At 45.0% G+C, this 20155-nt stretch overlaps 1 protein-coding gene across 1 annotated transcript in view; it reads left to right on the top strand.

The window, feature by feature from the left end:
* LEKR1 (leucine, glutamate and lysine rich 1) overlaps nucleotides 1-13383 on the top strand; it is a 42436-nt gene extending 29053 nt beyond the window's left edge. The window contains exons 6-12 of the mRNA XM_088530474.1: nucleotides 1989-2070; nucleotides 4855-4932; nucleotides 5219-5422; nucleotides 6777-6870; nucleotides 9894-10046; nucleotides 10528-10827; nucleotides 12985-13383. Coding sequence (XP_088386600.1) covers nucleotides 1989-2070; nucleotides 4855-4932; nucleotides 5219-5422; nucleotides 6777-6870; nucleotides 9894-10046; nucleotides 10528-10827; nucleotides 12985-13383 — 1310 coding nt within the window. The remainder of the gene's footprint in view (nucleotides 1-1988; nucleotides 2071-4854; nucleotides 4933-5218; nucleotides 5423-6776; nucleotides 6871-9893; nucleotides 10047-10527; nucleotides 10828-12984) is intronic.
* Nucleotides 13384-20155: the final 6772 nt, after the last annotated feature.

The raw sequence follows: 20155 nt of genomic DNA, 5'->3' as shown, positions 1-20155 counted from the left end.
GTCCTGCGCCGTGTCCCGGAGAGCCCAGAAACGCTCCTGGGAGCTCGCCACGGCGGGAGGCTCCTTCACGTCCGCCAGACCCTAGCGTGATTTGTGTGGGCTGCTTCATTTATCTTCTGCCAGGCCTCTTCACTTTCCATTTGTTTTTAGTGTTGTCGTGGGAAAACAGACCCTGCTGAAAACCTGGAAGTGTCTCCGGCCTGTGCTCCGCGAAGGGTCGGTCTCGGCAGGGTTCTGAGGCTCGTTTTCCGTGTGGGAGTTTCAGTTTTTGGTGAGACTCGTTTTCATCACAAGATGTGGTTTCATGTAGAACTGTATTTATTTACGCTTTTTGACTTTTTTAAAAGCTTCTGAAAGTCTAGTGTAAACACTGTGTATTCTCTACTCACTGAGAGTTTATTAAACATGTCCCATTCTGATGCTGATTTATTTTTTTGTGGACAACCAGTTACTAAGTGATAAGTTCTTAAAAAGAGACTAAAAAGCCCATACTCTTTAGGGAAAAAACAAAATGCTATTGGAGCAAATAAACTGATTCAAAATCTCCTAGGAGTTTATAAGTTTGAGAATACCCTTTTTAAGCCAAACCACCCCAAACCAGGTATGGTTATGGCCTCTAGGTTTCTGAGGCTGGCACCTGGGGAATGCGCCCGCTCTGTGACTGTCCCGGGTCGTCATTGTCACTGTGAGTGACCGCAACTGAGAGGTGTTTTGCTCCAAAACCTTTGCCATAGAAAAGGGCACATAGTAAAAGTTAGAAAAATTCATGAGTTCTCATGTCATAAGTAATAACCTTAAGAATATGAGTCAACATTAGATTTGGCTTCTTGGAGGATACTTAAGAGGTTTGGAAAGGGAGCCCTTGGCTGCTCTGTGTGCCGAGGTCAGCTCCTCTGCTCTGCTACTGTGTTTGGAGGAAAACCCTGGCTTTCCCTTCCCTTTCTGGGCTCACTGCAGTGTTCTGTCCTGCCCTGCTTCCAGGGTGTGCCTCGGTTGGAGAAGAGCTTGGATTTCGGATCGGCCCTGGGTTTTTTGAGAGGAGAATTCCTCCTGTGCCAAGCTGATGGGTGGGATTTGGGCATCGCCGTGTCTGCTGCCAGGGCCACAGGAGGGCTGATTCCTGCAGCTCCCTGTTTGGGAGCCCGGGATTGCCCGAAGGTTGAAGCCAGCAAAGCCAAAGCCCTGTAGTGTCTGACAGGGTAAATCTGTCAGTTTTGCATTTAAGTGCGACTCTACAGAATGGGCAATGTTTAACCACATCTATCAATACTTAGTATTTTCTTAGGGACCTTTTTTTTTTTTTTTTCCTAAATGGAAAAAAATCCAATCATGTAGATGAAAAGGACTGGAATTCCTGCTAGAAGAGGGCAGTGGCTGATTGAAACCAATGGATAATGTGTTCAGAACAATAACCTGTATCTAAGACAGTCTAAGAGAAAATAGAGAAGAGCATTAGACCAGCTTTACTATATGATATGTAATTGCATTTGCAGCTTATTTTCATGGCCAGTCTCCTATATTCTTTTTCTCTCAGAATTATTTGCAGTTATTTTTATGATTTAAAGTATTATTCGTTTACATTTAGTTGAATTTGATGTTTCATTGGCAGAATAAAAAAAAATAGTAATGTGAAACCAGCTCTGTAATATAAATGGAATCTGTGTGCTAGCCTAAGAATAAAAACGAAAATCCTTTTCTAAAAAGGAGTTTATAGCAGTGCAACAGCATTCCAACTTTTCAAGTAAAAATAATTTGCTATTCAGAAGGAAACGTAGGCATCTGCTTGCGTGGCTGTGGGCACAAATTGGTTCAAATATCCCCAATCCGGCCGCTGTCGCGTTTGCAGGGCCGGGTGCTCCGTGCTGCCCTGGACCACACGGCCCTGCAAGGGGAGCTCCAGGTGGGAACGCGGCTCCCTGGGGTGCAGCGTGGGCCCAAGTGAATCCTCTCATAGACATGGGGGTGAAAGCAACGTGTTTTAATTTCAGGTTTAACTAACCAAGCGGAGGCGGTGGGAGCGGAGCTGCGGCAGGTCACGGCGGAGATGGAGCACTACAAGAAGCTGCTCACGTAAGCGGCCCCGTTCTGCTGCTCGGCCCGGGGTCTCACAGGGTTATGAGCAAGGGGGAGATGGTTTGTCTGCTTCCAAAGCAGCCGTGGAAGCCGGATTCCTTTCTCCAGTTGTGCTTAATGATCCAGCCAAGGGGAGGGCTAAATCAGCTGCCTCCGACGCTTTGTTTAGGCTCAAGCTTAGGATAAACTTTGTGAAGCCACCAAACTTAGGGGCTACAAGTGCATGTGGGGGGACTATTTGGATTCGAGGGGAGGGAAGAGTGTAATAAGAATATGCAGAAACTTAGAAATAGCATCAGCTTTTATAACACAGTAGTGAAAATAAATGTTACTACTTGGAATACTAAACTCCAGAGCAATGAGCGAGTAAGGGCAATCGTAAGACCAGCTATTATCACATTTTTAATAGGTTTTCCTGAAATTTAAATGATTCTTTCATGATAGGTACTTTCTGTTTTCAGTTCCTCTGTTCAGAGAATCTGATCATAACAAGGTTGCAAATATTTAGAGTGCCTAGCAACAAGGTGTTTTAGTGATAATACAAGTATTAAATATGAAAAAAAAGATTTCATCAACACAGCTATAGACACGCTAAAGGGTTTCCAAGTGTAGTATTAAAATTTCAATGTAATATGGGTGCAGTTTAGTAAAATAACATATCCTATATCTGTTTAAATATAAATATGAGGTTTAACCATGGTTATTAATTGGTGAAATGATGACATAATGACGAGAAGCCTTCACAGTTCCAGCCTTCTTACCTACTAAATCATTACTTGTTCATTTTTATCCACATCTTATTTGAAACATTCATCTCTGCTGCAGGATTGTACTTCTTGTTTGCAGCAACAAGAGCTGTGATCCTTGATTAGTCTGAGATTACACTGAAAATGTGAATTATCTTAGTTAAGAGTGCTAGCTAGAGTCATTGGAACTCTGTTATCTGCCTTTTGCCTTCCATAGATCTTTCTGAGCATATTAATTTTCTGTCTTTATCCTTTTCACTCACAGACTCAAAAATGCAAATTATGAATCTTCTTTTGTTTTAAGGTGAAGATAAATTTATTTTGAAATCAGCAAGTTGACATAAATCCCTCTTCTGTGTTGAAAGAAGAATTAAATTTATTTTTTTGTAATGAAAAATTTAAATTCATGTGTCATTTGGTCAGAACCCCTGTACCCGACTAATTCTTCTGCAGGACTGTGGGCTGCTCTTACGTGGAGAGGAGGTTGTTCATGCCCAGGAATCATCAGGAAATGGGGGGTACTCAGAGTACTGTTAGGAATTTTCTGCCTTATTCACAAATACAAAGCAGTGAGGTGTAGGTGCAAAGGCCCCTGAAGTCAGCAGCATCCATTCTAGCAACTCGTGGCCTTGGTTTATGTCCTGAGCCAAGATGATGGCCCTGGAAATGGTCACCATAGGAATGGGGATCAGATGGCATCAGGAGACTGTGCAAATCTGTGGGAGGCGCAGACAAAAATTTGAGGACTTCTGAGGCTGCTGCTGTTTCGCATTGGTGCAGGGGGCTGGTTCTGCAGTTACAAGAAATAACTTTTAGAAATAGTCTAATTTTCCACTTGGAATCGTTAGAAGAATATGTGTCAGGATTAACCGGGCAGGTTGTAAAACCCCTTCCTTGAACTACTGCTGCGTTTCTAAACTCCCGGCTTTCTGAAGAATCCTTTTTTTTCTCCACATTTAAACGCACGCTCTTTAAACCTCCGTGGGTGAAAGCCCTGAGCAGCCACGTGCACGGGGCCGGATCCCGCTCCGCCGTCGCGGGAGCAGCCGGAGCTGCAGGAGCAGCTCGCGGAGCCTCCGCGGACGCAGCTCGCGCCGGCCTCTGCTCTGTCCCCTGCGCTGGCACCACGGCCCCCACGGACAGCCCAGCACAAACATTAGTGCTCTTATTACTAGGGAGAGCTGGAAACTCCACGGCCAATTCATTTCTTAGAAGGCTATATTTAGAAGTCTGAATGGAAGACCATTCCAAGTTCGCGAACGCAAAAACCGTCGCAATAAATTAGGCCAAAAGTTCATCTTCCGCTGAATCCTATTTTCAGCAGTGGCCCTTAGCAGATGTTTAGGAAAAAAAAGAACAGAGCAAATATGAAATAGTCCTTCCCCTAATAAATCCTTTGACAGTCTGTTTAGAGACTTCTGAAGTCAGAGGTTGCATCCTGTTACAGAAGTTTAATTATGTTAGAGAACCTATTTTTGATGAATTTGTCTTCTTCTAAATCCATTTTTTCTCTTCCAGCTTCCACAGGATGATCCCATGGGAATGAGTTTCACAGTTCACTTTTCACACACTACCAATGTAATCCCATCACTTGTTTATTTAAACTTGAATTTTACTCACATTTTCACTAACACCTACTCCCACGGGCTGAGCACCAGCTAAGAAAAGAGCATCTCTCAAACACGTCATTGCCACTTGTTGTTATGCGATCACATATAGGGATTTCATAAAAATGTGTATTTAACATTGCACCATTAAATACTATGGTGTGGGACAGCAGAAATTGAAAACCATTGGTATCTTCTGTGATTTATTTATCTGAAAATGTGCAGAGGGAAAGATAACCTATAAAATATTGCTTAGACTCACAAAACCATAAAATGATATAGTTTGGAAGTGATTGTTGTTCAGTATGTGTTTATTTATAATGGAAAATAAAAAGTTGGATTATTAATAAATGATACTCAAGTTATTGCATAAATGAAGGAGCTGTCACTTCCTTGGAGAAATTGTGCATTTTTAAACATTTTCGTAGGACGAAATCAAATGAAGTTGATGTCTGCCAAAATGAGCTGAAAAAAATGAAATACGAAAATGGAATTTCTGAATCGAGGTAAGTTTTAAAATGATGTGGCATAACATAATGTAGGTGCATGTCTGAGTGAGAGTGAAGAATTTAATGATTTTAGTATAGCTTTTTATACAGTCATTTTTTACAATTTTCAATTTCTAGTTGTGTGTTAGTTGTGAGATTTACCTTTGCCTTTGTATAAATAGATACATTTTCTTTTGCCTAACATTCTCTTTTTGTTGTACAAATTATTTTAGTCCATTTAGTTTCAGTCTGCAAACAAGAATATAACAACTACGATGCTGATACATTTTTATTTCCTCTGTAGGCTTGCAAAAGAGCTAAAGGAGAAGGAGGAATCACTGTTAATCTGCCAGCAAGTATGCAAGCGTTTGCAGGAAGAAGTGGCTGAGAAAGAGAGGAAGGAAGAAGAGCTGAAGAGAAAAACAAGTCGAACAGACAGTGAAATAGAAACACTTAAATCTCTCCTCAGACAGGCGGAGGAAGAGGTGGAGATGCTGAAACAAGACAGGTAATCAGAGCAGACTCACCCCAGGTAATGCAATTTGGTTGTACATTCAGCCTGGTTTTTCTCTGCCAGATACTCAGCATTTCTTGCTTTTATCATGAACCTTTGTCAAACACAAGGTATGCTTTGTGCCAAGCACGTTGGAGTAGCTGTCTCAAACCAATAAATTTTTAAGCAAAAGGAATGTTCGTAGTTTTTAGTGATATTGCTATATTCCAGGTTGTTGCAATGCAATAAAAAGCCAACTTTAACCTTGTGACTCGTGAAAAAACAAAACATTAAGTGATGAACAGTTTAATTTTCCCAGTTACCAGTTTTGTTTCCTTTAGTCTTTGCAATAAAAGCTAGCTGTTTGCCACAGCAAAATGAGACAAAGTTAGAAAAATAGGGATTTAGATCAAAAAGGAAGTTTGCAAAAACAATATTTTGAAGTATATAATGCAGTCCACTTTTAAATGAAATACCCCATTTTTTTTTGCACAGATTTTGGAAGTTCCCATGAAATTGTTTGTATTGCAGTTTATTTTATCCCATGACACTTCTTCTGTCCTGCTCTTCTGTTTCATTCTATTACCATTCCAATCGATTCCAACATAATTTTACTCTCAAGGACTGATCTTAACATTTAAATGCATGTAAAATAGTAGACTAGTGAGGTGCATGTAAAGTTAGATATTATGTCTGTAAAACATGTTATTGAAACAAGTATGTCACATGTCCATTAATTACATAATTTGCCTACCTGCATAAAAACATATTGCCTGTTAATTCAAGACGATTTCCCGTCTACTTAAAGCTTGGATACACGTGTTGTTACAGTTGGTAGCAACTGTCTGCAATTTAGTGTAATGTAAATTATAATTAAGGTACAAGAATTCAATCTCTCCAGGGTTCCTGTTCTACAAGCCTCACAAAGGAAGCAGTCCCTATAACAACAGCAACCACTCAGTGGTTTTAATTCAAAACCTGTTTCCATTTTTAAAAGTTAATCGTAATAATACTTGAAGTTCATTAAATATCATAATTTCTTTTACATATTTTAGCAGTTATTTAGTGTGCTCCAAAGTTTGACTTGAGAAATATAAAGATATTTAAGGTTTATGCAGGTAAGTTTGGAAGAAAGCTCAGTAATATTTTTTCTTAAAAAAATGAGGTTCTAAAGCATGTGCCAGTGTTATGCCAGTGCTAAACAGTGATTGTTGTTGTGCCTCCAGACAGGCGTGCAGGGTTTGCTGTACTCAATGCTAGAGAGGGAGGAAAAGATGAGCCCTTGTCACAGAAGACTGAGTTGCAAGCAAGTGGCATGCCCTCAGCTAGGCAGGGCTCCTGTTTACATGTGAGTTTTTGTGGTTTCTAGGGAGTTAATGCTGATTTCTCATCAGAACAGAACAGAGCAGCTGCAGGAAGCGTTAAGGCAGAAGCTGCAGAGCGAGGATGACCGGAGGGCAAAGGTAATTCTGGGGATGCAGCGGGTACCTCTCGTTTCCTTTGGTTCTAGCTGCTGTTGTGGATCCATGGGGTAAGCCAGGCATCTGTCTCCTTGAGTGCAGATATGTCAATAGACATAACTTCTAGCAGCTAGTGTAACAACTAACTATCTAGGAGAGAAGCATAGAAAAGCACACATGTAATTTGGAAATATTTTCATAGGAAAAAAGGGGTTGCACATTGTTCTCAAAATGGGGAGAACACAGACCCTCCGCTTACAGCCGGGGTGACTCTGAACAGCAGCTTGTTGTTTGTAAAATAAACCTATAAAACAAATAACAGTCGAAATGGCCTCTCCTTTAAAGGCCTGGATGTGCACACTAAAGTGGAGCCACGCAAGCAAGATGCTCCAATGGGACTGGGGCTCTCTGCAGCTGTCGAATGAGCAAAGGCAGCCGAGTCCTTAACCACAGAGCTGGAGAGGAAGGCAGAATTCCTGCTGATGCCGTGTGTCTCTAGGAGGCAGATAGCTGTGACAGGAGCCTGGTGTCCGGGGTGAGGAAGGGACATGGGGAGCATGGCAGGAGCAGGGACGGAGCCTGGGAAGGTTTTTGGGGCATTTGTCACTGCTCTGTAACCCGTGGGCCCTCAGGGGCACCCTGGCAGTGGCACCCGCTGCAGCTCATCCTTCTCATGGTCCTTTCACTAGGCTCTGCGCTCAGGATCTTTTGCCCTGTCCTGCAGAGCAGGTGGAATTTTTCTGTGTTTTCTGTTCGTACTGCGAAAGTCCAAGCTGCAGGCAAGCCAGGACTTGGGAGTCCAGCTTCCACTGTCTTAGCAGGATTTAGGGAATTACTTGCCAGGAACTACAAGCATGTAAACATTGCTTTAACCAGAAACGCTTCCACGTCTTATAAAATTTGTTACCAAAATTTTAATCGTCATGGTTTCTTTTTCAGGATGTGGTAAGTGCCTGAAAGTTTTATTTGGTCTTAGAAGCAATTTTGGTCTGCTACAAATTAAGATCAGTTACGTTTCTCTTCAAATTCCTTAACCTTTCCACCTGAAGATATAATTTCAGAATGAGGTCACATTCTCTGTGTAATCAAAATATATTGTCCAACTGATAAGAAAGAAAGATAAAATCTTTGGGATCACAGCCATTTAAACAGGCACATCAAGTGCTCTAAAAAATAGTCCTGTTAGACAAAAGCATCAGAAATGTGAGAAAAAGACAAAATCCTTTTTCTTTGCTGTGTGATTGCCTAAGTATAAAGTGTCCCAAATTTTTATTTAACAGACAAAAAAAGCCCTTAAAATGTTGTGATGGAACTGACATAAACCTTGTTCAGAAAGAAATTTAAAATTGATGAAAACATTTGTTTTAATATTTAATTTTTTATATTTAATGAATGAAGGTCATGCAAGTGGTTTTAAAGCTACTCGTAGTCATTACTTTTTCAAGCAGAGCAAGGCCGTTGAAGGCCAACAGCCTTTTATGGATACCAGCTGTATTAACTTAAGTGCTTAAAGGCAAAAAACTGCTTTTATAATATTCAATGCAGAGAATACATATATAATATAGTGGTAATAATAACAGTAATAATATTGTGGTCTATTTTGAGGGTTTTTTAATACACCAGTTTTGAGCAAATTCAAAGTGGAGGATTGTGCCTGATCCATGCCCAGAATTGTGAATATTTTTATTTTTCCCAAAAAGAGGGGGCTGCTTTATTTTTTTGCTCATAATTAGTGTATGAAATTAGAACATTATAGGTAGGCTTATTCTGTTTATTTATTTATTTATTTAATAAAGTAATTAGCATAGTATTGTGTATGTTTATCAGAGTGTGTAGAATCTTTTAGCACATTAGAAGTAAATCTATTAGAATTCAGCCTGCAATAATGCAATATTAACATGCAGGTTTAGTGAAAATATTCCTCAAAATGCTGCTTTCAGCATTTCCTTTAACATCCAGGCTTTTATTTTATTTAGAAACCATTGCTGAATTTTCAGTTTTGAATTTCTACTATCAATGCCTATTCTGGTGCTTTAAGGACCGGACTATTTTGTCCAGGATGTGCAGTTCTTTCACTCCCCTTTCCAGAGCTGACCTTGTCCCATGTAGACGCCCTCCCCGGACCTCCTCAGGGCCAGGGGAGGCAGTGGAGCCTCCTCGTGCCTTTAGCTTTGGAAATTTGCACTTGCAGTAGCTGTGCCGGGCTCAGCATGCCCGGATGAGCAGTGCCTGCAAGGAAAGACATCCTGCCGTGCTGAGCTCCGGGGGATTTACTTGCAATTCCTTATGTGCTGCTCCTGCTGCTTGTTTGATATTTGGGACAGACGGGGTTTAGTGGAAGCACGTGTGGGGAAACAGCAGCGCAGAACTAACGTGCGCCGCATTCCTGAGCGGAGCGCGGGCCCGGCGGCAGCACGTGCGCTCCCCGCACTGGATCCTCGAGCAGAGACCAGCAGGGCATCTGGGGAATTGGTATTCATTGACCAAACCGAATGCCATGGCATGAACAAAACTGCCTTTATAAGAAAGATGGAATTAATCTCTTATGCCTTTAATATTCAGCTCATGTGGCCTGTTGTTAGTGCAGTATATGGTATTTGCTCTGAAATATGTTTGCAGCCTTGGCAAATAACAATGGGCAGACTTTTGCTTACAGAGCAAGTGCTTCCAGAAGAAAGGCATCTACCTTAAGAACCAGCTAAAGGTTTTAAAATATAGTATTTTCACAGTGATTTAGAGTGGGCTTAGGCCTCTAGCACCGCTTGAGATGCCGCAGGGTTTGTGAGACCCTTTCCCGGGGCTGCCAGCTATTCACTGGAGAGCAGGAAACTTCCATGCTGCGTGAGTCCGTGGAGATGAGAGCTGTTAATTGCCAGAGCCTAATAATTGCAGTCATTGGGCTGTGTGTGGTTAGCGTGCAAAAGCTGAGCCTGCCAGATTTCATGTCGCTTCATTACGGTAGCATGGAATCTGGAAGGTATTTTAAGATGAGTCCGTCCATGTCATTAAAAGCACTTGTTTCCTAGCTGGAACTGGACCTGGCTAAAGGTGAAGCACAACACAAAGAAGCTATCCTTAAAGTGAAGGAAGAAGCGAGAACGGAACTTGAAACTGAAAGACAAAAATACCAAGAAATGATAGCAAAATATCAGAGGGATCAAGAAGAGCTCCAGAAGAAGGTGTGTAACACTCAACAGAAAATTTTGTGGTGGTAAATAATGTAAGCCTTTGAAAAATTTATGAAATTATATATAAAATTCATTACACTACACCATGTTTTAAAGAGCTGAAAATAACAGTTTAACATAGTTCACTTTGCAGGTCATTTGATTTGATTTACGGTAATTTGACTATGATTTTAAAACTCTGCAGAAGTACTGGCTTGCTGAAAAGAAATTAAGTTTTCCCATAGATATCACTATTTCTTTGTTTCATCTTGAACACGCCATTTACTTGCTCCTTTCTTTAGTTTTGTTACCTGTAGAGATCCCTGGTATCCTCTGAAGATATTATGTAAATTCAAAGCTTTTTTTAAGATGTGTGAGGGCCTGTATGTTTGCACTTACATTTTTCTCTTGAAATTAACATTTGCCTGATACTTAAGTCTACATATCTAAATAAAGGAACTAGATGTAGATTAATGCAGTATTTGTTTTGCAGATACCTGAATTAATATCCAGTGCCATCAATAACCTAAGGAGGGAAGTGGAAATTCTTGAAAAGAAGCTGCAGGATGCCCAGGTCAAACTTGCAGAGAAAGAGGAAGATAAGGAAAAAGATACTCAGAGCCTTAAGGGACTAATTACTGAGCTTGAATTTCAGCTGAAGATGGAAAAGAACAATAATGAATCATTTTTGGATAGTATGAGGAAAGAAATCAAACAGAAGTCAGATGAACTGGAAAAAATAACACAGGAGCGAACACAGCTGATTCACAATTTGAGTCAAGTTCAAGAGGAGGTAGGACCATGGCTGCAGAAATGCCTTGCTATTTTTACTTAGAGACATGTAATCTCTAGGACTCTTTCAAAGCATATGTTCTTGGACCCTGGTACCTACAGTTTAAAAGTTCCTTAAAACTCAGCGATTTGTAAATCAAATCCATGACAGTTTCATAAATAGAAAGTATTGCAAAATATGTGAAATTTTTAATTGGGCAATCCTTTTAGCAAGTTTTTTTATTCTTTAAAAGAAAGAAAAGCCTTTTCAAGTCCTATATGATATTTCAGTTTTAGCCTCTAGCATCAGATCACATCAGGATACATAAACATGAATATAAACATAAAGAATTCTTCATATTTTCAAAGTAGAAAACGTGGGCAGTTCTTATTTTTAGAATGTGGTGGTTCCTCCCCATTTTCTTACTTATTTTAGAGGTGTTTTGTAAGAAAAACCTGCATGCTGTCACTGTAAGCAGGAATGGACACAGTCCTGCCCTCAAAGGAGGGCAGCAGAGATGATATCTTTTGCTGTGGATCGTGCCACGCGCTTGTGGGTCTGTCCTGCCTCCCACATAATCCTGTATGGATTACAAAATCCATATTTTGTAAAGCAGGAACGCGCAAAAAGAGAAGAATCAAATGTGAAGAGAAATTGGACTACTGGATAGGTCTTGCCATAGCCGTTTGCTGAATGTTTGGAAAACAGTGGGAAGGAGGAGGAAGAGCCCTACTACTCTCTGAGAAATGTGAAAGCAGTTGAATCAGTGACCATAGATAAGATTAGACTGGAATTTCCGAAGTAATTAGTACCAGGGAAAATTGGTAAACAATCAAAATGAAACTCTAAAATTAATGAGGTCTTGGGCTGCTGTTTACTTTTGCTGCGAAAAGGTTCAAAATCGTTGCGGTAGTGAAATCAGGAGGATGTTGGCAGGCACTCTGTCATGTCATTACGGAAAAGAGCCCGAGAAAGAAAGGCTGCCTTCAGATGCTGATAAGGAACCTTAGTAGGATAAGGAACACCGCGTTATCCTCTGTTATGAGATTCCTCCAGCTCTTCATGTTTTCTTTTCCTCCCCCCCACTCTTAAGTGTAGTTCCTTCTCTGATATGGTTATATTAGGAAATGGTCAGATAAAAGTGCTTGAAAAATTGAAACCAGCTTCATAACAAATCTTACCCCATGGTAGTTTGTCACATTACTAGAAATAATTTTGGACAGTAGCAGCGCCCTTGATGTATCCCTAAACACCCAATATCTGTTCAGGGCCAGGAGCACCGGGACCTGCCCTGCTGCTGGCTGCAGCCCCGGAAAAAGCAAAAACACCCCCCCACACACACACAAAAAAAACCGAGTGCTACAACACAGGACCCAAGGCACTTAGAGAACAGCTGTTGGAGCTGGTTCTGTGTCAGTGCTGGCCGCAGTGTTGTGGTTCTGGTTCTGGTCCCCTTGGAGAACACCTGGGATTGCTCTCCTCGTGCCCCAGCGCGTTGCAGGGACGTTCCCCGCGCGAGGCCCCGCTCCCCACAAGCTGCTCCCTGTCAAATCCCGGGATCAGGTCAACGCTCCTGCCGTAGCTTTGTTGGGTGTTGGAGAACGTGCGTGCCAATTAAACCGGGGACCTCGCAGACATTTGGACAATTATTTTATGAAAGTTTAAATTTTTACTGCACTTTTTTATTATGACCAGCCTGCACTTGAGGGCTTTGTCCTTGTTATAGCTATTTTTTTTTTTTTTTTTAGCCAACATTAGGCATGCAGGCACTGTAGGTTTATTTTACATACATAGGCATCATTATTAAGCATCCACCCCTATATGTTAAACTGTTTTGCCGCTCCATGGGTATCTACTTCAGTGGTGGCATTCTTCCCCACCATGCACGGTTTTTCCTTTCCAAGAATGGGATTCCCTGTTTTCCCCCTAGTTAGCAGCTGGGACAGGAGATCTGGAGTAACTTCTGATCACCTGCCTCACATCTTCGGAGAGGCGGCGGGTGCATGCGTTCCGATACGTGTCCTTGTGCAACCTGCAGAGAAAGCATGAGGGCTCTGCTTGCATCGTGTGGTTTTGGAAGGAGCACCCTGCCGTCACCCCGGCCCTGGGCTGCAGGATTTAATGGGCACGCGTTGACTAGGAGCGCTTCGTAAAGCCAGTGTTTGTTTCTGTTTGCAGAACACTCTTCTCCAGGAAACGGTGCGCAGAGAGTGTGAGGAACGCTATGAGCTGACCGGCGCGCTGACTCAAGCCAGGGAACAAGTACTGGAACTGAAAAAGCTCAGTGGAAACTTCCCGTTATCGCCGTGTTCCCTTACCCAGGGCAGCCTAACCTCCTGCGCCGCTCTGGTCGATGGCTACGGACGGAAGGGCCGCGCCAGCCCCGGCGCGGGGAAGGGAACCAGCCCCTCGGGGCAGTGGGGTGTCTCCAGAGCTCGGGGGGCTCCCGGCCGGCGCGGCGGCGGCAGCAGCGTGGCTCTGCCGCGCGTCCCCGCGCCGCGCGGGACGGCCTCCTCGCTCAGCGAGCCCAGGAGCGGCGTCGCCGCCGTTATTCGAAGGCAGCTGAGCCAGCTCTGAGCGCGCGGGACGGCGAGGACGTGGGAGCCTCCCGGGCCGTCACGGACCAGGCACCGGGCAGCTCTGGGGCCTCATCTTACCAAATGCAATGCGGGCGTTTCTGCAACTCGATTTGAAGTTAAACTTGTGTGTATGTGTACTGCTGATGTGATAATGTTTCTTCATCCATTGCGTATCAGTGTAATTAAATGGTATCTGCAATTCAAGATAAGAACACTAGAAAAGTATTGCTGCTCCAGCAAGAGCGTCTTTGAGAGGTGTACTTAAAATAATTGCCAATTTCTGCTATTATTTTCCCTTAACCACTTTACTGTGATTATTCTATTTCAGGTGCTGATCAGTGTAATTCCGCCGCTTGTTTCTGAGTGAAAATGTGATATGTTCAGTTAGCATCAGATTTTTGCTGTTGTTTAATTGAGTGGCATCATATTTACAACTAGTTATGCTTAGGCCAATGAGTTTAACTAGCCATGGACTAATATATATCACTGTGCTAGCACTAACAAGAAGACTAAACGTTGTTCAGGGACTTAACTTCCCTCCACCTCGGGGCATGTCTTCAAGCCACGGGAATTAGGAAGGGGTTGAAGACTTAATAGTTTATCCCAAAGATGGTTGCCCCTTGCAGGGCAATGCACGAGTGTCTTCACATTAAGTTGAAAGCAGGCGAGCTGCCGTGTGCAGGGAACTGTTACACAAGAGAACCAGGATTTTGTTTTACCTCTTGAAAGATGGAACTGTGGTTTGTTTTGGAACATAAAAACCCCAAACAAGTCCCAGGCATCTTTGATGGAGTGCAAACCCTGCGGACAGAAAATTAGCCTGGCAATAGCAGCTCTTCTACGAAGCCAGCTCTGCTCTTGGAAGTTGGGAGGTCCTGGTGGCAGCCCAGCAACCATCAGACAGCACGAGGCAGCGTTGCAAGGCCTGCGGCTTGGGCATGAGCTCAGGTGGAGCCCCTGAGCTCAGGAGGGTGAGGACCTGCTGGGGGTCCCAGGAAAGGCTCTCGGGGCGTTGAGGCCCGCGGGTGAGAGCAGACCCTGCAGCTCGTGGTGTCCAGGAGCTGCACGGAAGTGTCATGGATTGCAGTGTCACGGGAGGTAAATGGCAGGAGGAAACGCTGGAGGTGCTCCCAGGGCGTGCGGCACCAGGCAGCTGACTGGCATTAGCTGTTCCTGCTTGGGATTAGAGCCGGGCACGCTGCTGGTGCCCTGGAGCCGCTTCCTTACAGGGCCCGGCGCGGCCCGGACGCGCTGCCGGTCACACCGGGAACCTTGGCCTTCCCGTGGCCTCGCGTGACGGGGTGCTCCACGTGGGGCAGGTGACAGCAGCGTCCCCCGTGTCCCGTCCGCCATCATAGTCAACTTCTGTTCCCATTGAAACCATCAGTAACTCCTGCTGGTTCTGGTGGTAGCAGAGTTTATCCAAGAGCCGTAGCCTGAAAATCCACCTCAGTGTTGCTGAACAGAGGCCGGAGCGCTGCCGTGAGCTTGCCTTTCCCGAGGCCAGGAGCCTCGCTCTCCTCCTGGATTCAGGTATATCCTGCTGTCCCCTGCATCCTGCGATCCTCTATTGTCCATACGCTCGGGGGAGCTGCTCTAGTTGTACTGAAACAGAGTTGTTTGCAAGAACTATTGACCAATGTCAGCAATTTTAATTATATTTTTCTGAAGGGCGTTGAAAGATAGAATTTTCAAAGAAGTTGTGAAAATGATTCCACTGAAGCACCACACTAGTGAAATCCTTTTTTTCCAGCAATTTCACAAACGCACAGAGGAAGGGGGTGCACAGCACTCCCCAGAACTTGTTTCAAGGGCAGCCAGACAGTCCCCTTCTGTTTGGTGGTAATCTTGTTTTTCTTTGTTTAGGGAGGATCTTAGCTTCTTTGAGCTTGACAGTGGTTATTCCAGCTGCACTCTTCATGTGGCAAGGTAACAGATGCTCATTAAGGCAGTTCATAAAGTGGTGAGTTCCAGATCTCTGTTACGTAGGTTTTAAAATAAAATCCGTAGATGAACGACAATTATATTTCACAGTATTACAAGAATCCCTAAATCATGTAAATACAGTAAATGCTATTACATTATTTTACTGACTTGTATGGCTGTGGCATAGATATCATGATGAAACCCATGCCAATTGTTGTCTTATTTCTGAAGTTTAGTCTTTGAATCTTCACATTGAAAAACATTTTTACCTGTGGGCTGCTCCACAGATGGGAAACCACCACTGTGCAGCAGGTCTCTGTGCTTAAAGACAGAGCACAGCTGTGACAAGCCGAGTATCCCGATGGGATTCCAACCTCTGTCCTGGCAGATCCCTAATTCCATGTTGCAGCAACCGTCCATCCTGGAGCCGTGCGCGCAGGACGGATCCGACGTCCGGGCTCTGGCCAACTCTCTCAGGGTTTATATACTGTAGTATCAGCAGATACAAGAGAGGCTGTATATTCATAAATTATAAGGAAAGGAATAGCCGGATAAAATAGCGCGAATGGTCGCAGGAGTCATGTTTCTAGCATGAGGGAGGATATAAATCATGAATCGAGTCGAGTCAGGGCAGTATTTCCCTTTCCCTCCTCACAGAAACCCTGAACTCCTGCTGCTAAGCAATAAACTAACTGTATTAATGTCTCTGTCACCAGTGATGAGCTTCCAAAAGAATTACATTAATTCCAGGTAAGGAGGGAAAGTTCTGCTTATCATTTCTTGTAAGGGGATGAACCTGAGTGAGAGGGAGCACCACTGAGGATACAGGCAGCCCCGGAATCTGCTGGAAATCTGCTGGAAATACAACTTACTGGAGGCAGCTTGTCTTTTAGGAGCAATGCCACTTATCAGTGGGGTGTTCCTAAGCTGGACCTTGGTGCTGGGACTCATGGCACAAGGGTACATGATAAAAATGCCATGCTTAAAACAAATATGTCTTGTTCCTGCCTCATGCGTGGTTTCTGGCATCTTCCTTGGCAGAGCTGGCATGGTTGCCCCATCTAGACTAGTGCTTTGCATGGGGCCGAATCTTTCCAAGAGGTATTAAGCCCGCTGTTAGACTACCTGTTTGCACAATAGGGTATCTAATATGCTATTTAATATACTGTGTTATTTACCGAATGTATCCACTTATTTTTATAAAATAGTAGCCTTAAATTCCAGAGAAGTGTCAAATATTTAGTGCCTGTTTATATATTTGCTATATTTAAATAAGTAAAAAGTAAATGCTCCCTGTTAATCAAAGGGAGACCACACTGAATAACCAGAACTACAGCATGTGAAGCAAGCTGGGAATGGAAACCAGAGCGGGGTTGTTCCCCCGGGGGGGGATTTCCTTTCCAGGCAAAACTCCCACATCTTTATTTTTAATTGTTTTAAAAGGGGATTTGTTGAAAAATCTGATGATAGGTTTTGTCTTTCATTGTTACAAGCAGTTAAGTTTTATTTTGTTGTGGAAAGAATAACCTGCATCTGTAACTGGAATGACATAGAATATTATAAACAAATATGCTTAGGATTTATATGTTATTTTCCTACCCTGAAAGCATAGTACAAGATTAATATGTGTAGGATAATAAAAAGGACACTGCCAAAGATTTATGTTGAGGAGATTTTAACTCTGGAATTGTAATTTGCATGGTAGAATATCTGAGCATCTGGCATTGCACCGTGAACTGTTCCCAGGTAATGAGGAAGCATCTTCGGAGCGAGCAGGGACACTTCCAGGTGGGGATTTTCGCCCAGCTCTCAAAGGACGGCCCCCGTCGCCCAAAATAAGTGTGTGACAGACGTTCCAGGGCTGCATTTTCCCACCTGGAGCCTTGACTTTCCAGTGCGTTCAGGTCAGTGCCGGGTGCGACTCCTTCCCGTGCGCCGGGCGGTCGCCCGCAGCAGCGACGCTTGGGGTCGCGCTGAGCGATGCCGTGAACGTGTCACTGTCCTGCACATTTTTTTTTGGCTTTTTCCTCTGATTCTGCACACTTTTAAAAATAATTCAAATTGAAGCACTCTCATTCCGTGTGCGTCACAGCACTGGGGATGAAAAGAGCAGTCCCAGGGCTCCCGGCAGGTGACATCTATTTCCTGCTCTCCCGTTACCCGCGCCCGGGCCTGGCTGCTTTGAGCACAGCACAGGTTTTTAATCTCTGAAAAATCAATCGATTTCCAGATGTCAGGAATCCGAGTGATGGCATGGAGCCATTTTAGCCTGTCAAAACCAGTTTTTGCTAGTTGACTAAATGAACAGATTTGCAGGAAATGGTTTGTTTGGGGGGGAACCTGCTGTTTCCAAAAAGATGTTGAAAATTTTTCACATTGCCAGAAAGATCCCTTTTGATGGTACTGAATGTACAAATTCTGTTTTTTTTTTACTTGTTTATTTGTTTTCCATTTGGAAGAAAACACAGAATTCAGTTAACAACTGCATTGTAATAACAGGTAAGAGTGAAAAGCCGTGGACGTTGTTGACTCAGAGCATCCCGGCGTTCCCGCCGCGTCGCGGAGCTGCTGCTGGAAACGCTTCAAAGCCTGGAATGAATTCCCTGATGTCAAAGGTAAAGAGCGGCTCCGTACAAACACCAGGGTAATCACTGCACCCAGGCGGCCCTGTAAAAGGGCTCTGATGATGTAAACAACGTTTGGGCAAAGGGCAGGAGAGGAGCGTTAGACACAGAGGTCGGAGAGCGCAGCCGCTCTGAGAGGGGCCCTGGGGCTGCTTTGGAAGCAGCGGGTTGCAGCGCGCGGGCGCTCCGGCTCCTCTCCTGCCATCCAGGAAAAACGGAGGAAAACCAGGCCGGGAATGCAGGGTCTGCCCGTGTGCGCCGTGCGCAGCAGAGCGGGTCTGCAGTGCTGCGTCCAGCAAAACCGCCCACCGAGGGGCAGCCCAGCTCCGTGCGGCAGCCCTGGGCTTCCGAGGCAAAACCTTGGCCCCTGCAGCCTGGGCCTTAGCTCTGGCTGCTGGCTCGTACCTGCCCGCTCTGCTCTGGGAGCAGTCCGGCACGCTGCAGTGAAACTGCAGAGTCTCAGTTCCCCATTTTCACACACGGAAATCGCTAAATTTATCCTTCTCCTTCCCGAGCTGACCCGGGCCACCTGCTGCCTCAAAGCTGTAGCTGGGGGGAGATCAGAGTGGGGCAAAGAAACATATTGGCCCCTTCTTCCCCTTTTAGCAGTTCTCACATTTATTTTTGTTTGTATTTGCCAGTGCTGGGATTGGTTGGGAAGTGCTGGAGTCTGTGGGCATATCAGGCACTCCTGAAAAGCAAAGGAAAGCGTTAAGCAATTTATGAAACAGATAAGGAAAAACAGGAGCCACTATGCAAACCAGGAGGAAGGGCAAATGCTGGTGAGCATTGGGAGCCAGCAAAAGACAGGCAGGACTAGTCAGAAACCATGTGGGCATCTGGGGGAAAGTTCCCAAAAAAGGATCATCGGTAGCAATTGAAAAATGTCCAGAGGAGGTCGGGCATGGAGGGGGATGCACAGGCGACCGGCCGAGGCCCCCGCTTGCGTCAACCTCGTGTCTGGGGGTTTGTAGAGTTGTTCTGAGGCGCCTGCAGCTCCTCCTCAGCAGGGCAGGACCGGGACTGGGGTTTATCTGTTCACACTGTGCACGGGATGTTCCACTTTCTGTGCCTTAAAACAGAGGAAAGGCAGGTGGCCTTGGACGAGGGGACTTCGGAAGAGTTTTGGGAGACGTGCCAGGATGCAGGTGGCCCCGTGGTTTGCACGGTTTCCAGGATGAGGTTGTTTGGCAAACCGGGCTCCCAGCCCAGATTTAGGGCCCGTGAAGTGACCGTGACTCCTTCCTTGGTCTCTGGCACCAGGACTCATGTTCACAGGTGCACCTGTGCCAGACCCCTTGTGTCCCACGTCCTTTTTATTATCTTGGTAAAAGGGATTTATCCACCGATGGCCTAAACGTGGATGTCCAGGAGAGGAGGCTGCGCCGCCGTTCTGGACCATCCCGATTTGCTTTCCTGTGTTGCCATGGATTTCCTTATGTCATTTCCTACATTGTAGCCACAGCTTTTTTTTTTTTTTTTTTTTTTTTTTTTGATGGGAATTTTGCTTAAAAATGGCCTCAGGCACCTGTCCCTGCTGCCCTGGCTCCACATGGAGAGAGCAGGGAGGGCCCTGCAGGAGCCATGTGTGCCAGGGACGCTCCGGGAGGCCAACGCGAGGGGAGGTGACGGTTCTGCGTGCCCAAGAGCGCGCGGTGAGCGCCAGGGTCTGCGGCCGCTTGCACGGGAGGAACATCTGCTCTGCAGGAGGAACCGGCGGCCGGGTCACCCGAGGAGCAGGGGACGTGTGTGCAGATGTGCAGCTATGTGTGCAGATGTGCATCTGTATGTGCGGAGCTGCCTGCACAGGGGGGCAGGTGGACACGTCCAGTTCATGGCCATGGTTGTAGTCACTGCAGCTCACCCCGGACAGCAGTAAAACGCATCAGTGCAGAGGACAGCTGGAAAGTCACATCAGGGATGGCAGAAATGGGGTGAAATTCAGCAGTGCTCACGGAAAACCATTTACCAGGAAACCTGGGGGCAGCTGGGCCCGGCACCTCCGTGGGCTCCTTCCAGTGGTGGGGTAGGAAGAGGCTGCTCCTGCAGGAGAGGAAATGTGCACGGCAGAGGGCATGTGTGCTGCAATGGGTGTGCGCGTGTGCCCGGCTGTGCATGCACCAGGAGTGCAGATGTGCGTGCACCAGGGGTGCATGTGTGCAGCTGTGCGTGCATTGGGGTATGCATGTGCTAGGCAGTGTGTGCACCAGGGGTGCATGT

This window comes from Tinamus guttatus, unplaced genomic scaffold (genome assembly GCF_059628265.1).
Source record: "Tinamus guttatus ecotype Peru unplaced genomic scaffold, ASM5962826v1 Tinamus_guttatus_pri_ptg000376l, whole genome shotgun sequence".
In the NCBI taxonomy this organism is placed as follows: domain Eukaryota; kingdom Metazoa; phylum Chordata; class Aves; order Tinamiformes; family Tinamidae; genus Tinamus; species Tinamus guttatus.
The sequence above is the reverse complement of the archived record's forward strand: the minus strand, read 5'-3'. Positions and strand labels throughout refer to the sequence as shown.